General features: G+C 39.3%; 3 protein-coding genes across 32 annotated transcripts in view; 2 read left to right on the plus strand and 1 right to left on the minus strand.

Moving 5' to 3' along the window:
* The window catches only part of ATP2C1 (ATPase secretory pathway Ca2+ transporting 1), a 160,082-nt gene extending 158,332 nt beyond the window's left edge, over positions 1-1,750 (plus strand). For all 7 annotated transcript variants that reach the window (XM_054483251.2, XM_054483252.2, XM_054483256.2 and 4 more), the window contains one exon: positions 1,190-1,750. In XM_054483251.2, coding sequence (XP_054339226.1) covers positions 1,190-1,285 — 96 coding nt within the window. In that variant the 3' untranslated portion in view covers positions 1,286-1,750. The remainder of the gene's footprint in view (positions 1-1,189) is intronic.
* ASTE1 (asteroid homolog 1) lies at positions 1,273-11,842 on the minus strand. Its single transcript, XM_054483274.2, has 6 exons — positions 11,525-11,842; positions 10,498-10,615; positions 9,029-10,355; positions 3,525-3,735; positions 2,027-2,086; positions 1,273-1,377 (listed from the first exon to the last, which is right to left on the minus strand). Exons 3-5 carry the CDS (start codon positions 10,328-10,330, stop codon positions 2,037-2,039), a joined length of 1,563 nt encoding a protein of 520 aa, XP_054339249.1. The 5' UTR covers positions 10,331-10,355; positions 10,498-10,615; positions 11,525-11,842; the 3' UTR covers positions 1,273-1,377; positions 2,027-2,036.
* Positions 11,843-11,883: 41 nt separating this feature from the next.
* The window catches only part of NEK11 (NIMA related kinase 11), a 327,448-nt gene continuing 318,232 nt past the window's right edge, over positions 11,884-21,099 (plus strand). For 9 of the 24 annotated variants that reach the window (XM_054483259.2, XM_054483263.2, XM_063661299.1 and 6 more), the window contains exons 1-2: positions 11,892-12,029; positions 14,644-14,913. In XM_054483259.2, coding sequence (XP_054339234.1) covers positions 14,744-14,913 — 170 coding nt within the window. In that variant the 5' untranslated portion in view covers positions 11,892-12,029; positions 14,644-14,743. Of the gene's footprint in view, positions 13,035-14,643; positions 14,914-21,099 lie in introns of all 24 variants that reach the window. The other 15 variants (XM_054483264.2, XM_054483261.2, XM_063661308.1 and 12 more) reach the window with 11 other exon arrangements.

The raw sequence follows: 21,099 nt of genomic DNA on the forward strand, positions 1-21,099 counted from the left end.
TTTAAATCATTATTAAGAGAACTGTTTGGTTTTGCATTTCCTGTTTTGTTTTAAAAGGATTTGTGGTAACTAAAGAGGATCCAGTCAAGAATGGCCTTAAATTATTAAACGAAAGAAATAAAGAATCCATGGGTCAAAGGCCAATTAGTCTTATTTGTGTTAGCTCAGATATAAGGCCCAGAGATATATTAACAACACTGTTTACTGCCAGGAGGCTTTTTACCTTGAAACATGTAAAGTCCCACCATATTTTGTATACCTCCATATATCCTCATTCAAAGTATTGAAGGCACTGGGGCTGCAACAGCAAATAAAAGACAAGCCCCTCCCCCATAGAGTTTACATCTGAGTGGAGAGACAAACAAAACACAATCTATCTCCGTTTTATCTTCATCTCTCCCTCAAGTACCTCCTGGATGGTCAATTACCAAGATGTCCAATCCACTGATCCTATCACTTCTTTCACTGCTCCACACCCTACTGCTGCTGTCACTTCTTTTTATCATACCCAGCTTAAACTCCACAGACAAACATTATAATTACTCTGTGGCACACAGGCTCAACTCCCTTATTGTCTTTCTTGCCTGGTAAAGCAAACATCCTAGGTTAAGTTCACTTGGGCATCTACTCATCATCTTACTTAGAATGAAAGCTCCATTAGAGCAGAGATTTCTGTTTTTGTCCCTACACCCTAGCACAGGGTAGGCATTTAATATTTGAATGAATGAGTAAGCCATATGCCAAGTGGTAAGAAATGCAATTAAAAAAAACACCAGAGTAACAGGACTAGAGTGAATGAGGGTAGACAGTGTGTCTCACTAGGGTGGGTTATCAGAAAAAGGCTCTACAAAGTGACATTTAAAGACCGAGGGGAAAGGAGAGAGTTATAGCCTACCAATGATTACCTCCCCTCTCCCACATATTAATGTTTTACTTGAACTGATTTTTTAAAATTGGATTGAATCATGGAAACATTCTTTGAGAATATGGAAATTATTTAATATTTTTCCCGTTTCCAGCTCTTCAGCTGTAACAGTGACTCAAAATCAGTTACACTAAGATTAGTTTTTTTTGTTTTTGTTTTTGTTTTTTAAGTAACTTTGTTGCTTTAAATGTAAGTGAAAGTACTGTGTTTACTTTTGTGTGCTTCCATCTGAACTAAAGTTTCCCATGGTGCTTACCGAGTTAGGTCTGGCTCTGGGAGAGGAGTGGACAGCAGCTGGTTGAGATACATCCCCATCTGGAGACAGGACTGCCACTGACAGAAGATGTGAGCTGTGTCTAAGTCCAGTCTTGTGCCCAGCCGTGTCTGCGCCTTCACTCTTTGGAACTCTGCATACAACATCTTAGCACCATCTTCCTGCAGCTCTTCCTTACCTAAATAAAGAAACAGCCCAAGGGCAGTATTTCCAAAAGCACTGTAACAGCTTTTCATTTTCTCCACATATACTACAAATTCTATAAAGAAAAAAATTAATTTTAAAAAAGTAAGATGTTTTTCTTTTCTGGCTTCATAAATGCCTTGCTGTATAAATTGAAATATTGATACTGAACTGTCTTTTTAATGATGACTTAACTTTATTCAACCCATCAGAATTTACTTTTTCCCTGAAATAAGATCTTTTCCACTGGTCTACTACCTGACCATAAACATGTCTGCATTTGAATTCTCTAAACCCTAAATCTGTGTCTATGAAAAATACAAATGACTATTAAATATTATTCTCTTTACTGTTCTCTTTCACCGAAACTCCCATGCTGTGGTGCATTTGTGTTAAAGAAACAACCTGTGTGTTCAAAACACATTTTGACCTCTGTGTTTTATAGGAGGAAGCTAAAGTATGACTTGCAGAATTTGGCAAATAATCATTTTCTTTTCATAGTAGAGGATAAGGTGCAAGAAGCAACAATCCTAGGAAATGAGGAATGTTGCGTGTTTTTAGCTGTAAGTTTCTACAGATTGTTTGGGCAGGGGTGCACAAAATAACATCTGGACCAATTTGAAAATAATAAAAAGGAGGCCCACCTTTTACCAACTAGCGAGGAGCAAGGCACTGAGCCTGCCTGGGTACAGGGTCCACATTTCCTAAAAGAAAAGAAACAGACCCTTGACATGCCCCTTCTCTTGGACTCAGGTAAAAACTTAATAGTCTTGTGCTCTGAGAGCTTTCTTATACTGTATTTATTATTCAATTAGAGGAAATATGCTAAACCTTTATTCATAAAGCAGCAGTGGGACTTAACTGATTTGTTTTGTGTTAAGTTGGCTGTCATATAACAACAGTCCCTCTGACAGCTGTCAAGCTTGAGCCTTAATACTTTAGAAACAGGAATCCATGCTGTTTCATTCTTTTATCTAACTTATTAAAATAGCAAACTAGAGTAGCACGATCTAATAGAACTTTCTGCAGTGCTGTCCAATACAGTAGGCTAGCCTATAGCCATATGTAACTACCTGACACTTGAAGTGTGGCTAGTGTGACTGAAAAGCTGAATTTTTAATTTAAATGGAATTTAACTTTGGCCATGTGTGGCTAGTAGCCACCATATTAGATAGTACTATTCTAGAGTATAATTATTATACATGTTTATACAGTGTTAGAGCATTCATAATCTTTAAAGAGGATATTCCACTAAAGTATTAAAGTGTCCCAATGTTTCAGCATTTACTTCACCTGGTATTATATGCAGATGAACTTGCCTCAGTGTATTTAAGAGAGATTACTGGCCGGGCGTGGTGGCTCATGCTTGTAATCCCAGCACTTTGGGAGGCTGAGGCGGGTGGATCACAAGGTCAGGAGTTCAAGACCAGCCTGGCCAAGATGGTGAAACCCCGTCTCTACTAAAAATATAAAAATTAGCTGGGTGCGGTGACAGGCACCTGTAATCCCAGCTACTCGGAAGGCTGAGGCAGAAGAATCACTGGAACCCAGGTGGCAGAGGTTGCAGTGAGCCAAGATTGCACCACTGCACTCCAGCCTAGGCAACAGAGTGAGACTCCATCTCAAAAAAAAAAAAAAGACAAATGACTATTTCTGCCATCATTACTTACATACTAATTGAAACTTACAGCAGAGAAAAAGGAATAAAAAGATGTATAAGCAAAAATGTAGTGGTTGTAGGTATTTAGAAGTTTCACTTCTGGGCAAGTTTCTTGTGATGACGCTGCTGTGCTAATAATTGGATAGGTAACATGGAATACAAAATGCAGCTGGCAAAATACACTGTCAACACTTCACAAGTTAAAGCAGTAGGTGCCACCAAACAGATGGGAGTTGGCAGTATCCCAACACATCTCACTGCTGTATACTTAAGATTCGAGCCCTCCAGCACTGAGCCTGGCACATGAAGTGTTAAAAAATATTTACCAATGAATGAATGATATTTTGGTGCCTCCACATCTAAGTTCTGATATAATTAATGGGAGTAAATAATCCAAGAATACTTTTTTGTTTGTGTAAACTCGAGTAAACAGTTTGCAAGCAACATGCCACAATATACTCCTGTAATTTCCAGTTACCTACCAGGGCTGTTGATTATGGCAATCAAGGGCCCCACTAGCATTGTGAGCAGTAAGGATTGTAGATGATGTAGCTTTGCTTTGGTCTCAGTGTGCTGCAACCAGTAGCAACTGACAGCAATGGGCAACTTCAGTGAAGTAGGGATTGGCTCCAGGATGGTCTGTTTCACCTTCAGGGTTTCTAACAGAAGCATCTGCCGCCTCCTCAAGGAGAGCTGAAAATACACACCAAGCATCCTGCAAGTTACTTTGGGAAATGTCTGTTATTTCTTTTTTCCACCATAGCATGAAGAGATTTAATGCTACTGAAACTTCTGTCAGCTGTTAAACTTACCTTCTTGTGGGAAAAAAAATCAGCCACACTCACAGCATTTAGAACATTAATAAGATGCTTTATAAATATGGTTGGTTGAATGGGTGTACTGCCCACTCCTACACAACCTTTACTTATGTCATTCCATCCTCTTTGTATACGCTGGTGAGCATCTTCAGTGCACGTCACCTGGGAAGCTTGTTAAAAATTCAATCCTTAGGCCCTACTCCATAAATTTTGATTGATTAATCTGAGAGAGCGCCCAGGAATATACATTTTAACTAGCAGCCCAAGTATTCTACTTTGAGAAACAAAGCTGTATACTCAACCCCACCTGTATGTGCCTGTGCAACAGGCATTTGCCTTCAGCATGATGCCATTACTAATCACCTCCAGAAGATAAACGTTGCTTATAGGAACCCTTTGTGGCATATACTCTTTCTATTTGTTTGGGTCCTGTCTCATGTCCCTTCCCTGTTGAATGCTTTATTGTCTTTGCATAAAAGACACACAGGGATTGTCCCAGGGTGGCTGCTTGTAGCTTAGAGGTATATTCAAGGGAGATAGGAATGTTTTAAGGACTACTTGCATTGTGCTTGCAGTAACACACCATACTTTTACTTCATGGTTTAGCGTGTACTTCACATAAAAGCTCAGAAGTAAACAGCTATAAGAGCACTGAGGTTCTTGTTGAAATAATTTTACCTTAATGAATTACCAAGACCTTGTAAGAACCAGAAGGGACCTTACAGGTCATGCACTCGGGAATATTAAAAGGTCATCTTCTGGGGGACTTTATAATCAAACTTTAAGAAAAAAAAAAGTTGTATTCCTAGTGTCTGCACACAGCCAGAAAAAGATTTTCTGCTTTCTGGAAAGTTGAGATGGTGATACATTTCTCAGCACGTAATATCTAGTTAGTAGAAAGAGTGGTTGACAGCTGAAACTAGAGATGTTAACCTGAAACAAAACACATCATAAAAGACAAAATAGTTTTATCATTAATGCATGAAAACTTTAAATAGTACGATTATTTCTAAATACTGCTTTTAATAATATTGTAATACAAATTTTAAAATTAGAAATATGCAAAGAGCTTTATAGTATAACCAATCACCCCTACTGGAAGTAGTTTTAACTACTTAAATTTTAAGTGAAGTGGAAACTAAACTCTTAAACTGGTTTTTAAAATGCACTAAGTAAGAAAATACACCAACTCTTTTCTGACATATAATATTTAAATTACTGAATTATAGAGCCAAGTTACAACTTTTCATAAACAAAGCAGTCTGGACTTTGACTTCAGAGAAGTTCCGCCCTGCACTAACCCTATGGCCTTGGTCGAAAGGTTTCCAACCTTTTCTACAGTCTGTCTGACTTATCTGTAAAATGGTCATTATAAAGACTTGTATAAGATGTTTCATCAAACCCACCAGTCCTCAGTCCCTTCCAAAAGGGGAAGTACTCAACTCACAGCCCTTAACGTTAGTTAGGTTTTATCCCATGTGACAACTACTTTCCCTCTTCCCGGGGGAGGGAAAGCACAAGCCTGCAGAAGCAGCTGCCCCGAGAGGCAGAGATGCCCAAAGAGAGACTGGTCTTGGCTGGCTTACTCCCTTAAGAATGATCCACTTTTGTGTCTCCTTATGATTAACCTCCCATTGGTTAACTTGAATGGTGCTCTGTCCATTGCAACTAACATAACCAAAATGAAACCCTATCCCATGTGGTTATTGTGGGAATTAAATGAGAGACTGTATAAAGTTTCTATTAACAACAGCTGGCCAAAGCAGATAATGTATTACAACAAGATCTAAAAAAATGAATAGGTACTATCACAAGGTTTCTATACTTGTACTTGCATTTGTGTTTGGAATCACATTAGCACTTGGTACATTTATAATTTTCATGGGCTGATTAGGACCATTAGCACTGAGCTAAATTCAGAATTGATAAGTTTATGCCAAGAGAAAGCTGGGTGATAGCACAGCACAGAGAATGAACTAAAATTTCACTCTATTTTGAATCCAGGTAAATGATGAGAACACTGAAGTCATCTCTACTTAGCAAGGAATATAAGCAGCCTGCTATACTCATGGATTCAGTTGGATTTCCATTTGGGGGGAAAAGGTGTCCTGATCCCTATTTCACACCATACGTACCCACAAAAAACCAATTCTAGATACGTTATAGATCTAAATGTGAACAGCAAAAAAAATTTTCATGACCCTGGAGTAGGCAATTTCTTAAGCAGTTCACAAAAGTGTTAACCATAAATAATAAAAATTTAAATTAGAGTATATTAAGAACTTCTGTTCATCAAAACATACTAAAGAGTGAATAAACAATGGGAGAGACTATTCACAATATGTTATTTGACAAAGGACTCATATGATAAAAATGAGCAAAAAACTGTACAGAAACTTCATATAACAGAATATCACATGGCTAATGAACACATGGAAATGGAAGATTGGAAAGAACCCAAATGCTCATAAGCTGTATAATGAAAAAAAAAAAAATGTTCATAAGTGTATAATGGTAATATACCAAAACAGAATAATGTTACAGCAATGAGAAATGAATGATCAACTACTCACAGCAATGTGAATGAATCTCACATGGAATAAAAGCCAGATGAAAGAATTCATTTCTAAAGTAAAAATTCAGTTAAAACTATTCTGTGTTGTTAAACAGGAGAGTGATTATAGAGAGTTGCAGAGCGAGTGACTGGAACGAGACACTAGGAGAAGCTTCTAGGGTGGTGATAATGATTCATCTGGATCCTCTTTGCATGGATGCATAGACCCTGCAAAAATGTATCATGCTGTACAATTATTTGGGCACTTTACTGTGTTTATACTCAAGGAAGCATGAATTGCAAAGGAACGATGAAACTTTAGGGGTTATGGATACATTGATTATTTTAATTGTAGGATGACTTCACAGATGTAGACATGTCAAAACTCATCAAAGTACACACTTTATGTGCACTTCACTGTACATTACTTATTTCTTAGTAAAGCCATTAAGTTTTTTTTTAAAAAACTCCCCAACAGCACCATTTATGAGTAGAAATGTAATTTCAGCAAAACATTAATAATGTAGCTAGTTTGAATTTTATTGGTGTGGGTAAAGTTTTAATAAATCCCTTGTTTGAGAATTTGACTTACGCTCCACTTTCTAGTTTTGTACCCCTGGAAATGTGCTAAAGGTAGATTGTCAGTTGTGTTACCAAGCATTATAAAAATGACTTATAAAATTGCATCTAAGCTTAAACTATATATAAATGAACTATAACACCTGATGGGGACACCATATCTTGGGGCTTCCCTGAGTGCAGTGTCTTGTAAGTAGGATGTCCCTTGCAGGGACCTAGCTATGTTTATGGAATTATTATAAGAAAGACTGGATCCTATAGGGAACGGGGCTTTTAAGCTACTGAAACCTTTTTTTCTCCTTTATTTAACTGAGGTATAATTCATATGTCATAAAAGCCATCCTTTTAAAGTATACAATTCAGTGGGTTTAGTGTATATATATTTTTAGAGACAGGGTTTTGCTCAACAGGGAGCACAATCATAGCTCACTACAGGCTTGACCTCCTGGGCTCGAGCAGTCCTCCAACCTCAGCCTCTTGAGTAGCTGTACCACCATGCCCGGCTAATTTTTTTTTTTTTTTTTTGTAAAGACAGTGTCTTGTTGTGTTGCCCAGGCTGGTCTTGAATTACTGGCCTCAAGTGATCCTCCCACTTTGGCCTCCCAAAGTGCTGGGCTTACAGGCATGAGCCATCTTGCCTTGGTTTAGTTATTTATAAACTTGTGCAGCCATCACTAATTCCAAAACATTTTCTTCACCGCCTCCCCCCCCCACTAAAGAAACCCTGGGGGTTTAACAGTCACTCACCAATGCCAAGAAGGCTCTTGGACTCACTGCCCAATGCCAAGAAGGCTCTTGCACTCATTCACTATGATGTTCATCTCCTGTCTGAGATGTGACTGATGAGGAGGCTAAGTAGTTCCTGGTCAGCTGTATAGCCCAGGGAATGGTACTACTGATATTTTGGGCTAGAGATTCTTTGTTACGGGACACTTTCCTGTGCACTGTAAGACTTACAGGTTGTAAAATTTAGCAGCATCTTTGGCCTCTCCCCACTAGATACCAGTAGCAAACACTACCCCTTCTACTCCCTAGGTAGGGACAACAAAAAATGTCTCCAGGCATTGCCAAATGTCCTCTGGGGGACAAAATCACCAATGGTGATAAACCTTTGGTGTAGACTGATAACAGTGCTGGGAGAACTCTGACAGAAAAGGAAGACCTGACTTAAATCCACTGGGAAGCTGTGGGTGCCGTCCTACATCCTTGAGTAGACTAGTGCCACGTGTGGTCTGTGAGTTTTATGAGACTGAATATTTCATTGGATCTAAGAAAACCCCCTAATGGGCATTGCAATTGCTTTTTTTTTTTAAAGTTATCTCTATTTAATGTCTAAATCTAGTTCTTTTATCAGCATAGTTTCATATCTATTTGTAATTTTAAATATATATGTAATATAAAAAGACAACACTGGGATCCATGAGATTTTTTTTCTCCTTGAAAAGGTGGTCTGAGTGTTACTCAGGTTTAAGCATCACTGAGTTAGGCTAAGAGTCATGTTTTCTGTATCAAACTAGGCAAATAACCATAATGACACAAAAACCTATTTTAAAAAAGGTATTCATTAATAAAAGTTAAAAAATTAGACCTTAGTATCAGTACTAATCTTATCTGAAATCCGATGTAGTCTGAGATGTTGTGCCTATGATTAGTGTCTATACACTTTTTTTTTTGCAGTTGTGAATTTTTTTCCTTTTTTTTTCAGCCACATAACCCCATTCTATTGATAGCTAGTATTAACCTAGTAGTAATATCAATATAGTAGTAATGACTGTGAAGATAACACAGACTACTGAAGTACAGTGGAAATGGTAGATTTAGAGCTAAAAGAGCTGGGTTTGAGTCCTAGCACTGACAGTTTCTGGCTAAGACATTACCTAGTTCACTCAAGTTCTAGATTTCTTAGCTACGACATGAGGGCAAGATAGCACTCAACCTCATCGGTTTGTTACAGTAAGTGAACTAATATAGAAGACAGCACTTTGTAAACTGTAAAGTACTTTACAAAAATTTCATTAGTATTACAAATACTTACCTCAGTCAATCTGCTTAAGTCAGAATGATCCTTGGCCAGTTCTACTGCATCAACGATTGAGGTTCTGATATTTTTATTAATCCTTTCCACTTCACTGAAAGCTAGAGGCTGAGGAGGCAATGCATTCCAGGATGTCTTGTCCAGATGTGGTGAGGCATTTAAAAGAAGCCCATAGATGATTTGCCTGATGGGCTGAGATATTCTGTGGGCATTTGGTTGCTGCATGTTTTCCACCTGTGTGGGAAGAATGGTCCGTCTTAGGACCAAAGCATCACTGATGAAAGGCGATAGCTGGCCTTTAGCTAAAGCCACTAATACCCATTCTGGTAAACCAAGATTCAAGGCATCTGGACAGACATAAGTACCACACTGGAAGAAGTCCTGCAGCTTCACCTGGGACTGTTGGTATTCTTCCATGGAACAGCAGAGAAGTTCCTTAACATTTTCTCGATCCTTTTTTGGGAGGTATTTCAGAACATTATCTAGTGCTTCGGTAGGGTTGGCAAAATGAGACAACCAATTCAGAAGTCCCAGGATTCGGTGGTGTCTCCTCCCTTTGGAACTGGTAGCTCCAAGAGGAAAACGTGCTTTACTTAAGAATGTCTCTATGATGGGTAGATTAATATGGTCATTTCCACATAGCACCGCAAAGAGAGGTAGAAGAGCTTTATTCATATTGCTGAAGTGATGGCAGAATGCATCAAGGGAAAAGCATTTGGCAGGAATATAGTTTTGTGTGCCCTTAACAGTGTTCATATTTCTCCACTGAAAGCTATTCAATGGGCAAAACCCAGTTTTCAGGTCAAAAATGCAAAAGTCACTATCTGACGATAACACAGGGCAATTCCAATGGTTAGCAAGTGTCATAATGTCCCGATCTGCTTCTGAAAAGCACTGGACAAAACATACCCGCAGCTTGATCAAAACTTGTATGAATACTTCCCGTATGAGTAAGGGACATACATACCCACTCCCACCAACAGAAAGGGAATGGGCCATCTGGATCTTCTCTCTAGCTCTATCCTTTAAAGTCGTAAGCTTTTTATCTGAAATGTCACATCCTCCATCTAATACAACATATGGGCATATATTACAAGCAAACAGTGATTCAAAGAATTTTTGTACAACATCTGCAAAAGAATCATAGTCCCCTCCATACCGGAGATCCAAATTTGAACTGAAGCAAAGACGGTGGAAAAGAGCATAACCATCAATGACAATTTTTGTGTCCCGCAACTTCAAATCAGTGAAGAACTCATTACTATGATCTTCCACAAAACTCATTAGTCCTCGGATACCCATGATGACAGTCTAAAGAATTAATTGCCTGTTTAAAACAACAGAAAACATTTTCAATTGATGCTGGTTATGGGGCACCAAGTCATTGCTTCCAGCACCATTAAATCAATAGCAAATGTCATGAAGTGCTCTTTAGATAGAACATAAATATCAACATCATAAATTCTTACCTAGATCCTCAAGCAATGTTAGCTGTGCTTTTTCATTCTCCTTTGCTTTCTGATACAAGGCACAAACTCAATGGTTTCATGGGTTGTGATCTTTGGATGGTGACAGAGGCTGCTAATTCTAAAGAAAAATCAGTTAAAGTCCATTACTGACACACCAGTATAGAAGTTATGTGAACTTTGATTCTTAAGTGGTAATAGTCAACGTCTTACAGCACAGAGTATCTGTTTTGTGGGGGTCAAAGTAAAAAGTCCTAAGCTAAAAAAAAAACGATATAATTATTCATCTCATAATCACAAAGCATTTGGGCTTCAGTAAAGTAAGGTGTGTAGGACCTATGATAAGGATCAAGTTTTTCTTTTGTATTGACAATCAGTCACGGAACTTCTTTCAGGCTTTGGATTTGTGGGCCCTTCTTAATTGGCATAGTTTTTGGTATAAGGAAAACTGCTTCATGCCTCTAGGAACTCCTCTATCCAGTTACACCCCTAACCATGAGCTCTTTTCATCATCTTATTTTGCATATCTGGCCCAGTTACGCTTCCTCATCTGGCTAACTTAACTCGCAGGATCAGAATTGATGGTTTTTCTTTTGGCGCCTCAGGCTTCAATATGGCGCAGCACGGTACTGTTACTATTACTTAAAATCGTGACATTTTGTCAGTCATGGATTTTTTTTGCAATAATTTTGATTTTTAGAGATTGCATTAAAACTTATCCTGATTACTGAATTTTATGGGCATCCATTTACATTTTACACTTATCTCACCCTAGTCCCAGCCCTGTCAGTATCTCAGAACCTTATCCTGTATAGTACTTATCTCTTTGCAAGACAGTTTTGTAAAGCGTCCATAAGCAGAGACCATGTCAACGCGTCCTACGCAAATTACAGGACCGTGCACAGTTCCACAGAGCTGCATAGGGGAAAGGCGGGCAAAAGGTCTGACCTAAGTCTTCAAACACCGGCCTTCATACACCGTGCCACCAAGGCCCTCACAACCCGCCGCCCGGACCTGCAGCAGAGCCCACCTGTTCTGTCCTCCCAGAGGAGTAGCTCCTCCATCAGAAGCCCGCTAGAGCCCAGCGAGGACTGGCTCCTGCACGCAGGAGTCCAATCCCAAGAGCGGGAACCGGAAGTCTCCCGGTGTGACGTCTCTGGGAAGTACAGTTCCTTGATGCCTGTAGCGCCAGACTGCGCCAAGGAGCAGGTGCTCTCGGGCCCGGAGGCGCTAAGTAGCTAAAGAGGGCTGGGACTTACGTTCCGAAATGGCTGCTGTCAGGCTAGGAAAGCTTGGCCCGCCGGTCCTCCTCTGCTTTCTCTGCCTACTTGGGTCAGCGAACACTTCCGCCTTGGTGCCGCCTCGCCCCGACTTCCCAGTATGCCCCGCGCCGTCTCCCTGGCCACGGTTCCAAACAGCCGTGGCCCGCGGTGTCTGGCGCTCGGTGGGTGTGGTTGCCCCTAGTTTGAGGCCTGCCCGATTACCCGCAAGACTTGGGCAAGCCCCGGGCGCCGCTCTGACCACGACAGGGAAAGGTAAAGCGAACTGTGCTCCTTGGGGCTCGCCAGGCTCCCCTGCGAGGGGGAAGGTAATGGTTTCAAGCTGCCCGGGCTGGGTTCCGAATCTCTAGGACTCCATGGCTGCGATCTCCTCGCTTTCCTGGACGTCTTACCTCCGAATGTACTCCAGTCTCAGTGCCCCTCAATAAACGTTAACCTGCTTTGCCAAAATGTAAATGTTTAAAAAGGTGAAGAAGCAAGGAATTGTTCGTTTTACCTTAAGGTTAAGGTTTACTTTAAAGGTAGATTTCTGCAGTAGCAGAACCTGGTGACAAATTGGCTTCCTCTTATTACCTGGGAAGATAACTACTGGTTTTCAACTTGTGATAAGTACTCCTTCCGTTGTCTTTTGCCCCCAGCCAGATCTGTTTCACCGAGAAGGGGTAGTTTGCACAAGGTGGTAACTTTCTCCAAGTTCCCATCTAGCTTTCTTAACCAACATTTTTTCTCTCCTTTGGGCGGCAGTTGATCTGCTGGACACTTATTTGCCTTAACAAGGTTTGTTAAACACCTAGTATATGCCAGGCGTTATGCCAGGGATTGGGGATGCAGAAATAAAGAAGATGTGTTCGCAGTGCCCAAGTTCACTCACAAACCTCGAGGGGGAGGGTGTTGTCAAGTGAACAGATAGTTCTAGAATCTAGACAATGCGACACATTCTTGGGTAGGTTTATGGTTGCACAGAGGAGACTAATGGAATGGATGACCTAAAAGTGGACTGGGATGGGGGTGGCAGGGCTGAGTCTGTGAGGTTGGGCGGGAGGGAACATAGTCCCAGAGTCTTCTGCAGCCTGGACCAGACTACTTAAGGACTGCTGGGTTTAGACTGTCCTTTACAAATAAGAGCCGCTAGAAGTGAACTTCTCATAACTATTCTGTCCGTCCCTAATTCTGTCCTTCCCTAAAAGGAAACTTAATCTCATCTTTAAAATAAGGAGAATTACTGAGTGACCTGAAGGACCCTTTTCAGTTGGAAAGTCTGTAAGTCCATATATTTATTTGAACAGCTTAGTATGGCCAGACGGCATCACTTTTATGACGGTGAAGGGGAAGTAAAAACAAAAGGTATATTTAGAGGCCTGCTCTCTGGTTGTTTTTTCAGCAGATTTTACTAACATGTCTTTGGGAGGGAAAAAAAAAGCTGGTAACTAATCTCACTGGTATCAGGTACAACTTAACTGATTCATACATTTTAAGAAGGAAAGTGTTGTAAATGGGCATTTACTTATATTCTGTTTCGAGGATTTTTGTGGTTAATTGCCCTAGTAGTTTTTGTGGTTGACGGACACCACCACGTAAAGCCCACTGACCATCCTTTAAAACTAGGTTTTTGTCTCATAGTTTTGGAGTTGTTGAATATGAAAACCTAACTTCAAGGTGTGGGCAGTTTTCAATTTAAAATGTTATTTCTATATAGATTTAAAACAAAAGCACACTTTTCTTGATAACTAATAAAACATTTAACATTCTGATGAAATAAAAGTGATTTTACTTTGTACCTACTCATATGAAACAGTCCTACCTTTCTTTTTTTTTTGTTTTTGTTTTTGTTGAGATGGAGTCTCGCTCTGTCGCCCAGGCTGGAGTGCCGTGGCGAAATCTCACTGCAAGCTCCGCCTCCTGGGTTCACGTCATTCTCCTGCCTCAGCCTCCCGAGTAGCTGGGACTGCAGGCACCCGCCACCATGCCCGGCTAATTTTTTTGTATTAGACGGGGTTTCACCGTGTTAGCCAGGATGGTCTCGATTTCCTGACCTCGTGATCCGCCCGCCTTGGCCTCCCAAAGTGCTGGTACTACAGGCGTGAGCCACCGCGCCCGGCCTAAACAGTCCTGCCTTTCATAACTGCCAAGTCTCACAGCTCCCTGAGGAATTACAGATTTATCTGTAACATTTATATTCCACTGACATTAAATGCGATTTTAGGCTTGAATTGAATTTGTAACTCTTCCTGTTTTTAATCCAGAGAGATTATACACAATGTGTACAATAGGAACTTCAGAAACTAGAATTTGCTGAGCATGGGAAAAAAATTCTCTCTCAATCCTTGCCTTCTTTGCATCTGTCCTAATAAATACAAAAACTGTGGTTTAACAACTACAGAAAAAAATAAATCTAAAGGAAACAGCACCTGCTAATTCCTCATTTAATCCTAACTCACTCTTTGTAAACCAAAGAAACATAAGGTGGGAAGAGGGCATTACAAAAAGCTTGATGCAGATGTATAGATTTAAGGAAGTGATAATGTTCTTGTATTTGGATTCTTTTATAAGTAGGTGGGGAGTATAAATCTTAAATAAATGAAGAGATTGTTCATTGTAAAACAGATGTACATCCCAGAAATTTGTGGAAAGTTGGCTATAATTCACTTCTGCCAAATTTCAATGTACAAAGAGAGGCTCTTCCTGTGAAAGATTGCCTTCTACTGGAATTTGTGGTATCTCTACCTTTTAACGTTTTTCTTTCAAGTTGTTAACCAATATGGTGTCATTCAGTCTGCTGATCAAGGTACAGATATCACTGCACTTACACTTTTTGTTAGAGATCGTTTAGCATCCTTTAGACCTGATCTTTTAACTTTTCATCTTTAAGGAATTGACCAACACTGTTTGGATGAATCTGACCATTTCTTAGGAGACTGGAATGTTAAGTTTCTATAAATGAATGAACCAGTTCTCTCTTGTTTGGAGCAATGCTGAAATTCCAAGAGGCAGCTAAGTGTGTGAGTGGATCAACAGCCATTTCCACTTATCCAAAGACCTTGATTGCAAGAAGATACGTGCTTCAACAAAAACTTGGCAGTGGAAGTTTTGGAACTGTCTATCTGGTTTCAGACAAGAAAGCCAAACGAGGAGAGGAACTGTAAGTAAAAATGCTTCATATGAATCTTGAGTAGGCTGCTTTTTGTTTGCAGGTCTTAGCTGATTAGGAACATGGAGCAGGCCAGGTATGGTGGCTCATGCCTGTAATCCCAGCACTGTGGGTGGCCAAGGTTGGCAGATCACTTGAGGCGAGGAGTTGAAGACCAGCCTGGCCAACATGGCAAAACCCTGTCTCTACTAAAAATACAAAAATTAGCCAGGCAGGGTGGTACATGCCTGTGATCTCAGCTACTTGGAGGCTGAGGCACAAGAATTGCTTAAACCCAGGAGGCGGAGGTTGCAGTGAGCCGAGATCATGCCACTGCCCTCCAGCCTGGGCAACAGAGCAAGACTGTCAAAAAAAAAAAAAAAAAAAGAACATGGAGTAATATCCACTTTGCTCTTTATACCAAAGCAAGTATTTCATAAATATAGGTAAGCTCCCTAATTAATCTTTCATATTAGGTTTAAAGGCATTTCAGCAGGTGAGTAAAGTATCCAAATGACCTAAAGAAAGGAGCTAGAAATGGGATAGATTATGTGAAAATAAGATGTTTGGGCATGCCACAGTCTCAGTGACAATATTGCTTACACTTAACTTGATTGGAACTTCTTGAATGAGAAAATAAGAATTGTTCATAATGGCTATTTTTAGAAATGTTACAAAATGCAAATAAATAATTATTCACATTTGAGATGAATAGGGTATACCAAAGAAAGTACAGTATTAATTTTCTTTGGGCTTTCCATGGGGAGGATTTTCAAATTCCATAGTCAGAAAGCTGTCAGATTAAATACTTAAACCAAATGGACACTCCTGTTTAAAATTAGCTTATGTTAATGACCCCCTTGTCACCTCGTCTCTTTTGATTATGATCGGACCCTATACACTTTCATAGTAGAGAAAAACTCTTAATAACTTTAGACAATATCTCCCTTACAGATAAACCTCCAGTTTTGGTGTAAAGTTTTTTTAATTTGCTGCAGTGGAAAGTAAGTTGGAACTGAAGTTAGGGTAAGAAACCTGCCTGTCAGAAACACAGGAGGAACAGAAAGCAGAAGAAGAATGATCCAAGATATCAGCCCTTAACCCCAGAAGACCACATTTTCATCCCATAATATACTATTTTCTTCTGAGATTTTAAGGCTACTCTAAGTTCTTCCAGCTTTTGCCTATTGGATATTTAAGAGTGGATTTAAAATCAGTGTGATAAACACTTTTCTACATCTTCATAGATCATAGGAATTGTAAAGGTAAATGTTAGTGATGTTACTACTTTGTTTTAAAACTCAACCTTTTAAATGATCTCTGTCCAGAATTTTTAAAAGCTGTAATTATCTAGAATTTATAGTTTTTAGTCAATTTCTACATGAGGGATGATAAAAGAGCTGGCATTTTTCTGATGTCCTTAGAACATGCATTATGATTCCTACTGAGAAGGATTTTTTTCCCTTTAATCCTAGAGGTGGTCTTCTAGCCATTTAGAATAGAATGATAAATTTCTGACAATTATTAGATAACCTTTATGGAAACATTGAGAGTAAGACCTAAATCAGACCCAATACTTCTAAAAACTACACTGTAGGATCATATCCAATTTTGGTTTCTTCAACTAATGAGAAAGATGAAAAATTTTAAGATAATTCACAGGAGGACTAAAAAGTTGATTAAAAGGATGTAAAATAAGATATATGAAGATCAAAGTTGAAACCTTTAGGCTTAAGATAATGAGTGAGTAGAGAGAGTGTGTTTGTAGTCAGTGGGGAAGAGAGAGAGAAAGAGAATGAGAGAGAAGAAAGGGGGCTGGGGCTGGTTGGTTGGCAAGTGATTTGTTAGTGATCTTTCTTGTACCTGAACCAATCTTAAAAAAATACGTGACTGGAGCTGAAGATGGCAGACATGTTTATGGAATGAATCCGATGGTGAGGATAACGGACAAAAATCATTTGGCACCAGAAGGTCTAGTCCAGAATCTCTGGGAAAGGAATCATTCATCATCAGAATCTAAAACATTGCATACTGGCCACATGTGGCTTTCAGATGTCTTTTGTTTGGCCTGGGTAGTGTTTCTTTTTAGTAAATTGATCAGTTTTTTTTTTTTTGAGGCGGAGTCTCACTCTGTCTCCCAGGCTGAAGTGCAGTGGCATGATCTTGGCTCACTGCAACCTCCACCTCCCAGGTTCAAGTGATTCTCCCACCTCAGCCTCCCAAGTAGCTGGGATTACAGGCATGTGCCACCACACCCGGCTAATTTTTGTATTTTTAGTAGAGACAGGGTTTCACCATGTTGACCAGGCTGGTCTTGAACTCCTGACCTCAGGTGATCCTCTCGCCTTGGCCTCCCAAAGTGCTGAGATTACAGACATGAGCCACCGCGCCTGGCCAGTAGTCAGTATTTTTAAATGAGCAGCTCATATAAATTGAGCATTTCATCTTTTCTAGAAAAAAAAAAAAAGATTTGGGAACGTTTGCTAACATCAGTTCCTGTGTAGCCACAATGGACTGCTAAAGCTAGGTAGCAGCTACTCCTTTAGACAGATTCTGTATTCCCCAGTTAGCCACATTCCTGCCTCTCCTCACTGTCTCTGGCATACAGCTGCATCACACCTTTCCACTACGTGCCAACCTTTGTAGACAATTACTTTTGGAATTATTTGCTAAAATCAGAAAAAAGTATGAATGTGACTACTCACAAAATTCTAGAATGCTGTAATAGAAACAGAGCAGTATGGTGTCATTGTTAAAATCTCAGCTTTGGATGTGAACAAAGAGTAAAGCCAGGCTTGTTCTTAATGTGAAGTCTAGATTCTGTACATTCCTAATCTGAGCTTTGGTTTTCTTATCTTTAAAATGAGTATAATACCTCATAGGATTGTAATAAGAATACAACATCTGCCTATTTATATAAGATTTAGGTATCACATTGCCTTGCTCATAATTATTCCTCAAAAACAGCACAGATTCACCTTAATTATAAATAATCCAAGTTAAAGGAATAATTAAAGGAAGCCTAGGAAAACTTTAGCTAATTACCACCCAATGACTGCAATTGGAAACTTCTAATAAATGGAAAGTTTTTCTGGATTACTTTTAAATGAGAAAAATTTCCCAAATAAACCAATCTGAAACCAGGCATGTAATTTAAAAAACTTATTTAAGATGTGTCTTGAGATTGTAACAATTCTGTTGCCATCTTTTATATCTCTGTGGCTGTCCAAATAAATTGGTTCTCAGAATGTGAACCTTTTAGCTAAGACATCAACTCATCAGTGATTGTTATGTTTAATGCATGTATGAGGCAGGAAACTAAACTCGTTTTTTTTTTTTCTTTTAGTGTTGATACTGAGCCATTAGTTTGTGAGCAAAGCACATTATTAGCACTACTCATTGTCCAAGCAATTTGACTAGATAAGGTTTTAAATTATGCTCTACATACTAGACCGCAAACATAGGGAATTGGTTAATGTTAGAGGTGGCTAGAAGATGAATACTTTATACAGATTTCTATAATGGTATGAATGCTATTCCTTCAACACATCAGAATAGATATGACTTCCCTTTTTGTTTTGCAGATACACCCTTAACTTTTTGAGCTCATAAGGAAGGTATCAGACTATCCCTTGGTATCAGTGTTAAAGGAATGACAATAAGTTTGTAGGACTTATGACTAGTTCCTATGAAATACAGATTCATTATATACATTTCTAGATTTAATCAAAGAACTTGACAAAATGGAACAGCTGTATGTACGTAGTACTTAACTTTTCCATCAAAGTATTACAATTTATCATTATGCCACTTGGGGGCATCACTCTACCATTGACATTTTGCATACAGGGTGACCTTTAATTACAATGTAAATACCATATTCCTTTACATTTTTATTGACTTTCTGAATTAGTTGTGAGATTAAAATAAAACCTACAGTACAGACATTACACTTGCTTGATGCATGTTTGGAGAGTTTTCTTCCTGGCATAAATATTGGGCATCCCTTTTTTCATTATCACAGTAGAATAAAATTAAACTGTTAAAATGTGTAGTGAATGAGATAGAGGCTTTTCCTTTATTATGCATCATGAAATTCATAAAACAATATTTGAGGATATTTTCTTTCATAATTATAGACACTCTGGTCTAATTATGTTGTCATAGTCCTAAAAAGATTGTGCTAGTTCTTATTCATTTTATTTTATTGTTTTGTTAAATTGTCAAAGTAACTTTTCAAAAAATCAGACCCAAAAGATTTGATCAGCCCAGAAATTACTTTGGCCCTTAACATTAGCATAGTGCATGTAATTTAACAGAAAAGAGATATTAAGGAAATAGGTTTACCCTAAAATACATGATTAAACTTGTAATTAATCATGGCCACAGCTACAGTGAATTTCAACATTCATCTTATCAGCATAGAATGTTGGTTATAATGATTTTTTAAAAATTTATCACATTTAAGATACAGTGATCTTACTATGCAGAGTTGATTTTCTGCTGTAGTCTGTTTTAGTCTGTCAACTATGAAGTATTTAATACAATTTAAATTTTTTTTTTTTTTTTTTGAGACTGGGTCTCCATCTGTCACCCAGGCTGGAGCGCAGTGGCGCGATCTCGGCTCACTGCAAGCTCTGCCTCCCGGCTTCATGCCATTCTCCTGCCTCAGCCTCCCGAGTAGCTGGGACTACAGGCGCCCGCCACCAGGACCTGCTAATTTTTTGTATTTTTAGTAGAGACGGGGTTTCACCGTGGTCTCGATCTCCTGACCTGGTGATCCGCTTGCCTCGGCCTCCCAAAGTGCTGGGATTACAGGCGTGAGCCACCGCGCCTGGCCACAATTTAAATATTAAACCTTTGCTTTGGACTCAGCACGAGAGAGGAAACTGAAGCAGTAGGAGATAAGGCCTAGCCTTCAGGTGCTTCCAGTCCGGAAGACTATATCAACACACATAAAACAACTAGTATACAGTACAAGACAATGCTTAAGTATCTGTGTGGCAGGTTGCACTTGGAGATGTTGGAGTGGCCACTGCCTAACTCCCTTTCTAGCTCAATATTATCTTACTTGTTTCTGTGTACTATCTAACTTATGTGTATTTTCCCCTTGGTCCTATCCATGTACATATGCAAACATTTTCCCCCTTAACTGTGATCGTACACTTTGGTCTTTGTCTGAATATGGGAAAAATGATAAGATGGAAATGCTTTATCTCTACAGAAGACATTTTTTTCCCCTCTATCTCATATGTCTGCCTGAGATAAGGATCAGGAGTTAAATAGGAAAAGGCCTACAAGTCCTTAAAGAAATGACCCTCAAGTCCAGGCTCTTGCCTCCTCAGAGAGCTCTTGGGTCTACATTAGAGTAGATTTTTAAAAGTCCTAGCAAGCTGATTTTCCACCCAGTTATGGAAACAAAATTGAGGATAGGGGGCCAAGAGTTGATGCTAGAATGAGTCATACTGACAACAGAGGGGAGTGGTCTTAGACCATAAGAGTAAGGGAGGTAGAAAGTAAGAAAAAGATAATTTAAAAACCGCAAAAGCCAAAAAAGTCTGGGTCCATTGTTGTAAAGCTCTCCATACTCCAGTTTCTACTTATAGAAATCTCAGACGTACAGCCCTGTTCCAAAGTACTGTATTGGGATAGAATCACTAACTGGCATGGAGTCAAAAGGGCTCAGGGGTTCAGCCACCATGCTGGGGTCCAGGCCTCAGCTTTTCATATTCATACACCCAGAGATGGTCAGTCTTGGAGAGGAGCTTATACTAACTAAATCAAGACAAGATAGATCTATAAACCATGATCCCACTTCTTAGTCTGGTTCCTAGGATGAACAGTACCTCCTCCTTTTGTGTACCCTCCCACCATTTTCTGGTAGAAGTTCTGGAGAAGCTGTATATCTAATCAGAAGTGAAAATATAACCGAAGTAAGCAGGTGGAATAATTGGGCAATTACTCGCTTAAACCAGGTAAAAGGTCTCTTCTAAGAACTTGACAAAATGGAACAGCTGTATGTACATTCTAAGTGGCTATTGTTGTGGGAGCCCTAAGACCCAGTGTTTATCTACTAAATAGCTCTGGATGCACCCCCATACAATTATTCATAGGGTACCTCCTTTCCCAATATTGAAAGTAATGTGTATACATTTTACAAAAAGTTCAGATGTGCATAAAGAAGCAGTAAAATAATCT

The sequence above is a fragment of the Pongo pygmaeus genome, chromosome 2, assembly GCF_028885625.2.
Source record: "Pongo pygmaeus isolate AG05252 chromosome 2, NHGRI_mPonPyg2-v2.0_pri, whole genome shotgun sequence".
In the NCBI taxonomy this organism is placed as follows: Eukaryota; Metazoa; Chordata; class Mammalia; order Primates; family Hominidae; genus Pongo; species Pongo pygmaeus.

Bases quoted from the DNA above. Each gene is read 5' to 3' on its own strand.
- ASTE1 (XM_054483274.2), bottom strand. From the start codon at position 10,330: ATGGGTATCCGAGGACTAATGAGTTTTGTGGAAGATCATAGTAATGAG. The intron at 3,736-9,028 runs GTAAGTATTTGT...GTGTATTTTCAG, and splicing joins ACTTAAGCAGATTGACTGAG to CTCTCCTTGAGGAGGCGGCA. The intron at 2,087-3,524 runs GTAGGTAACTGG...CTTTTCTTTTAG, and splicing joins TGCCATAATCAACAGCCCTG to GAAATGTGGACCCTGTACCC.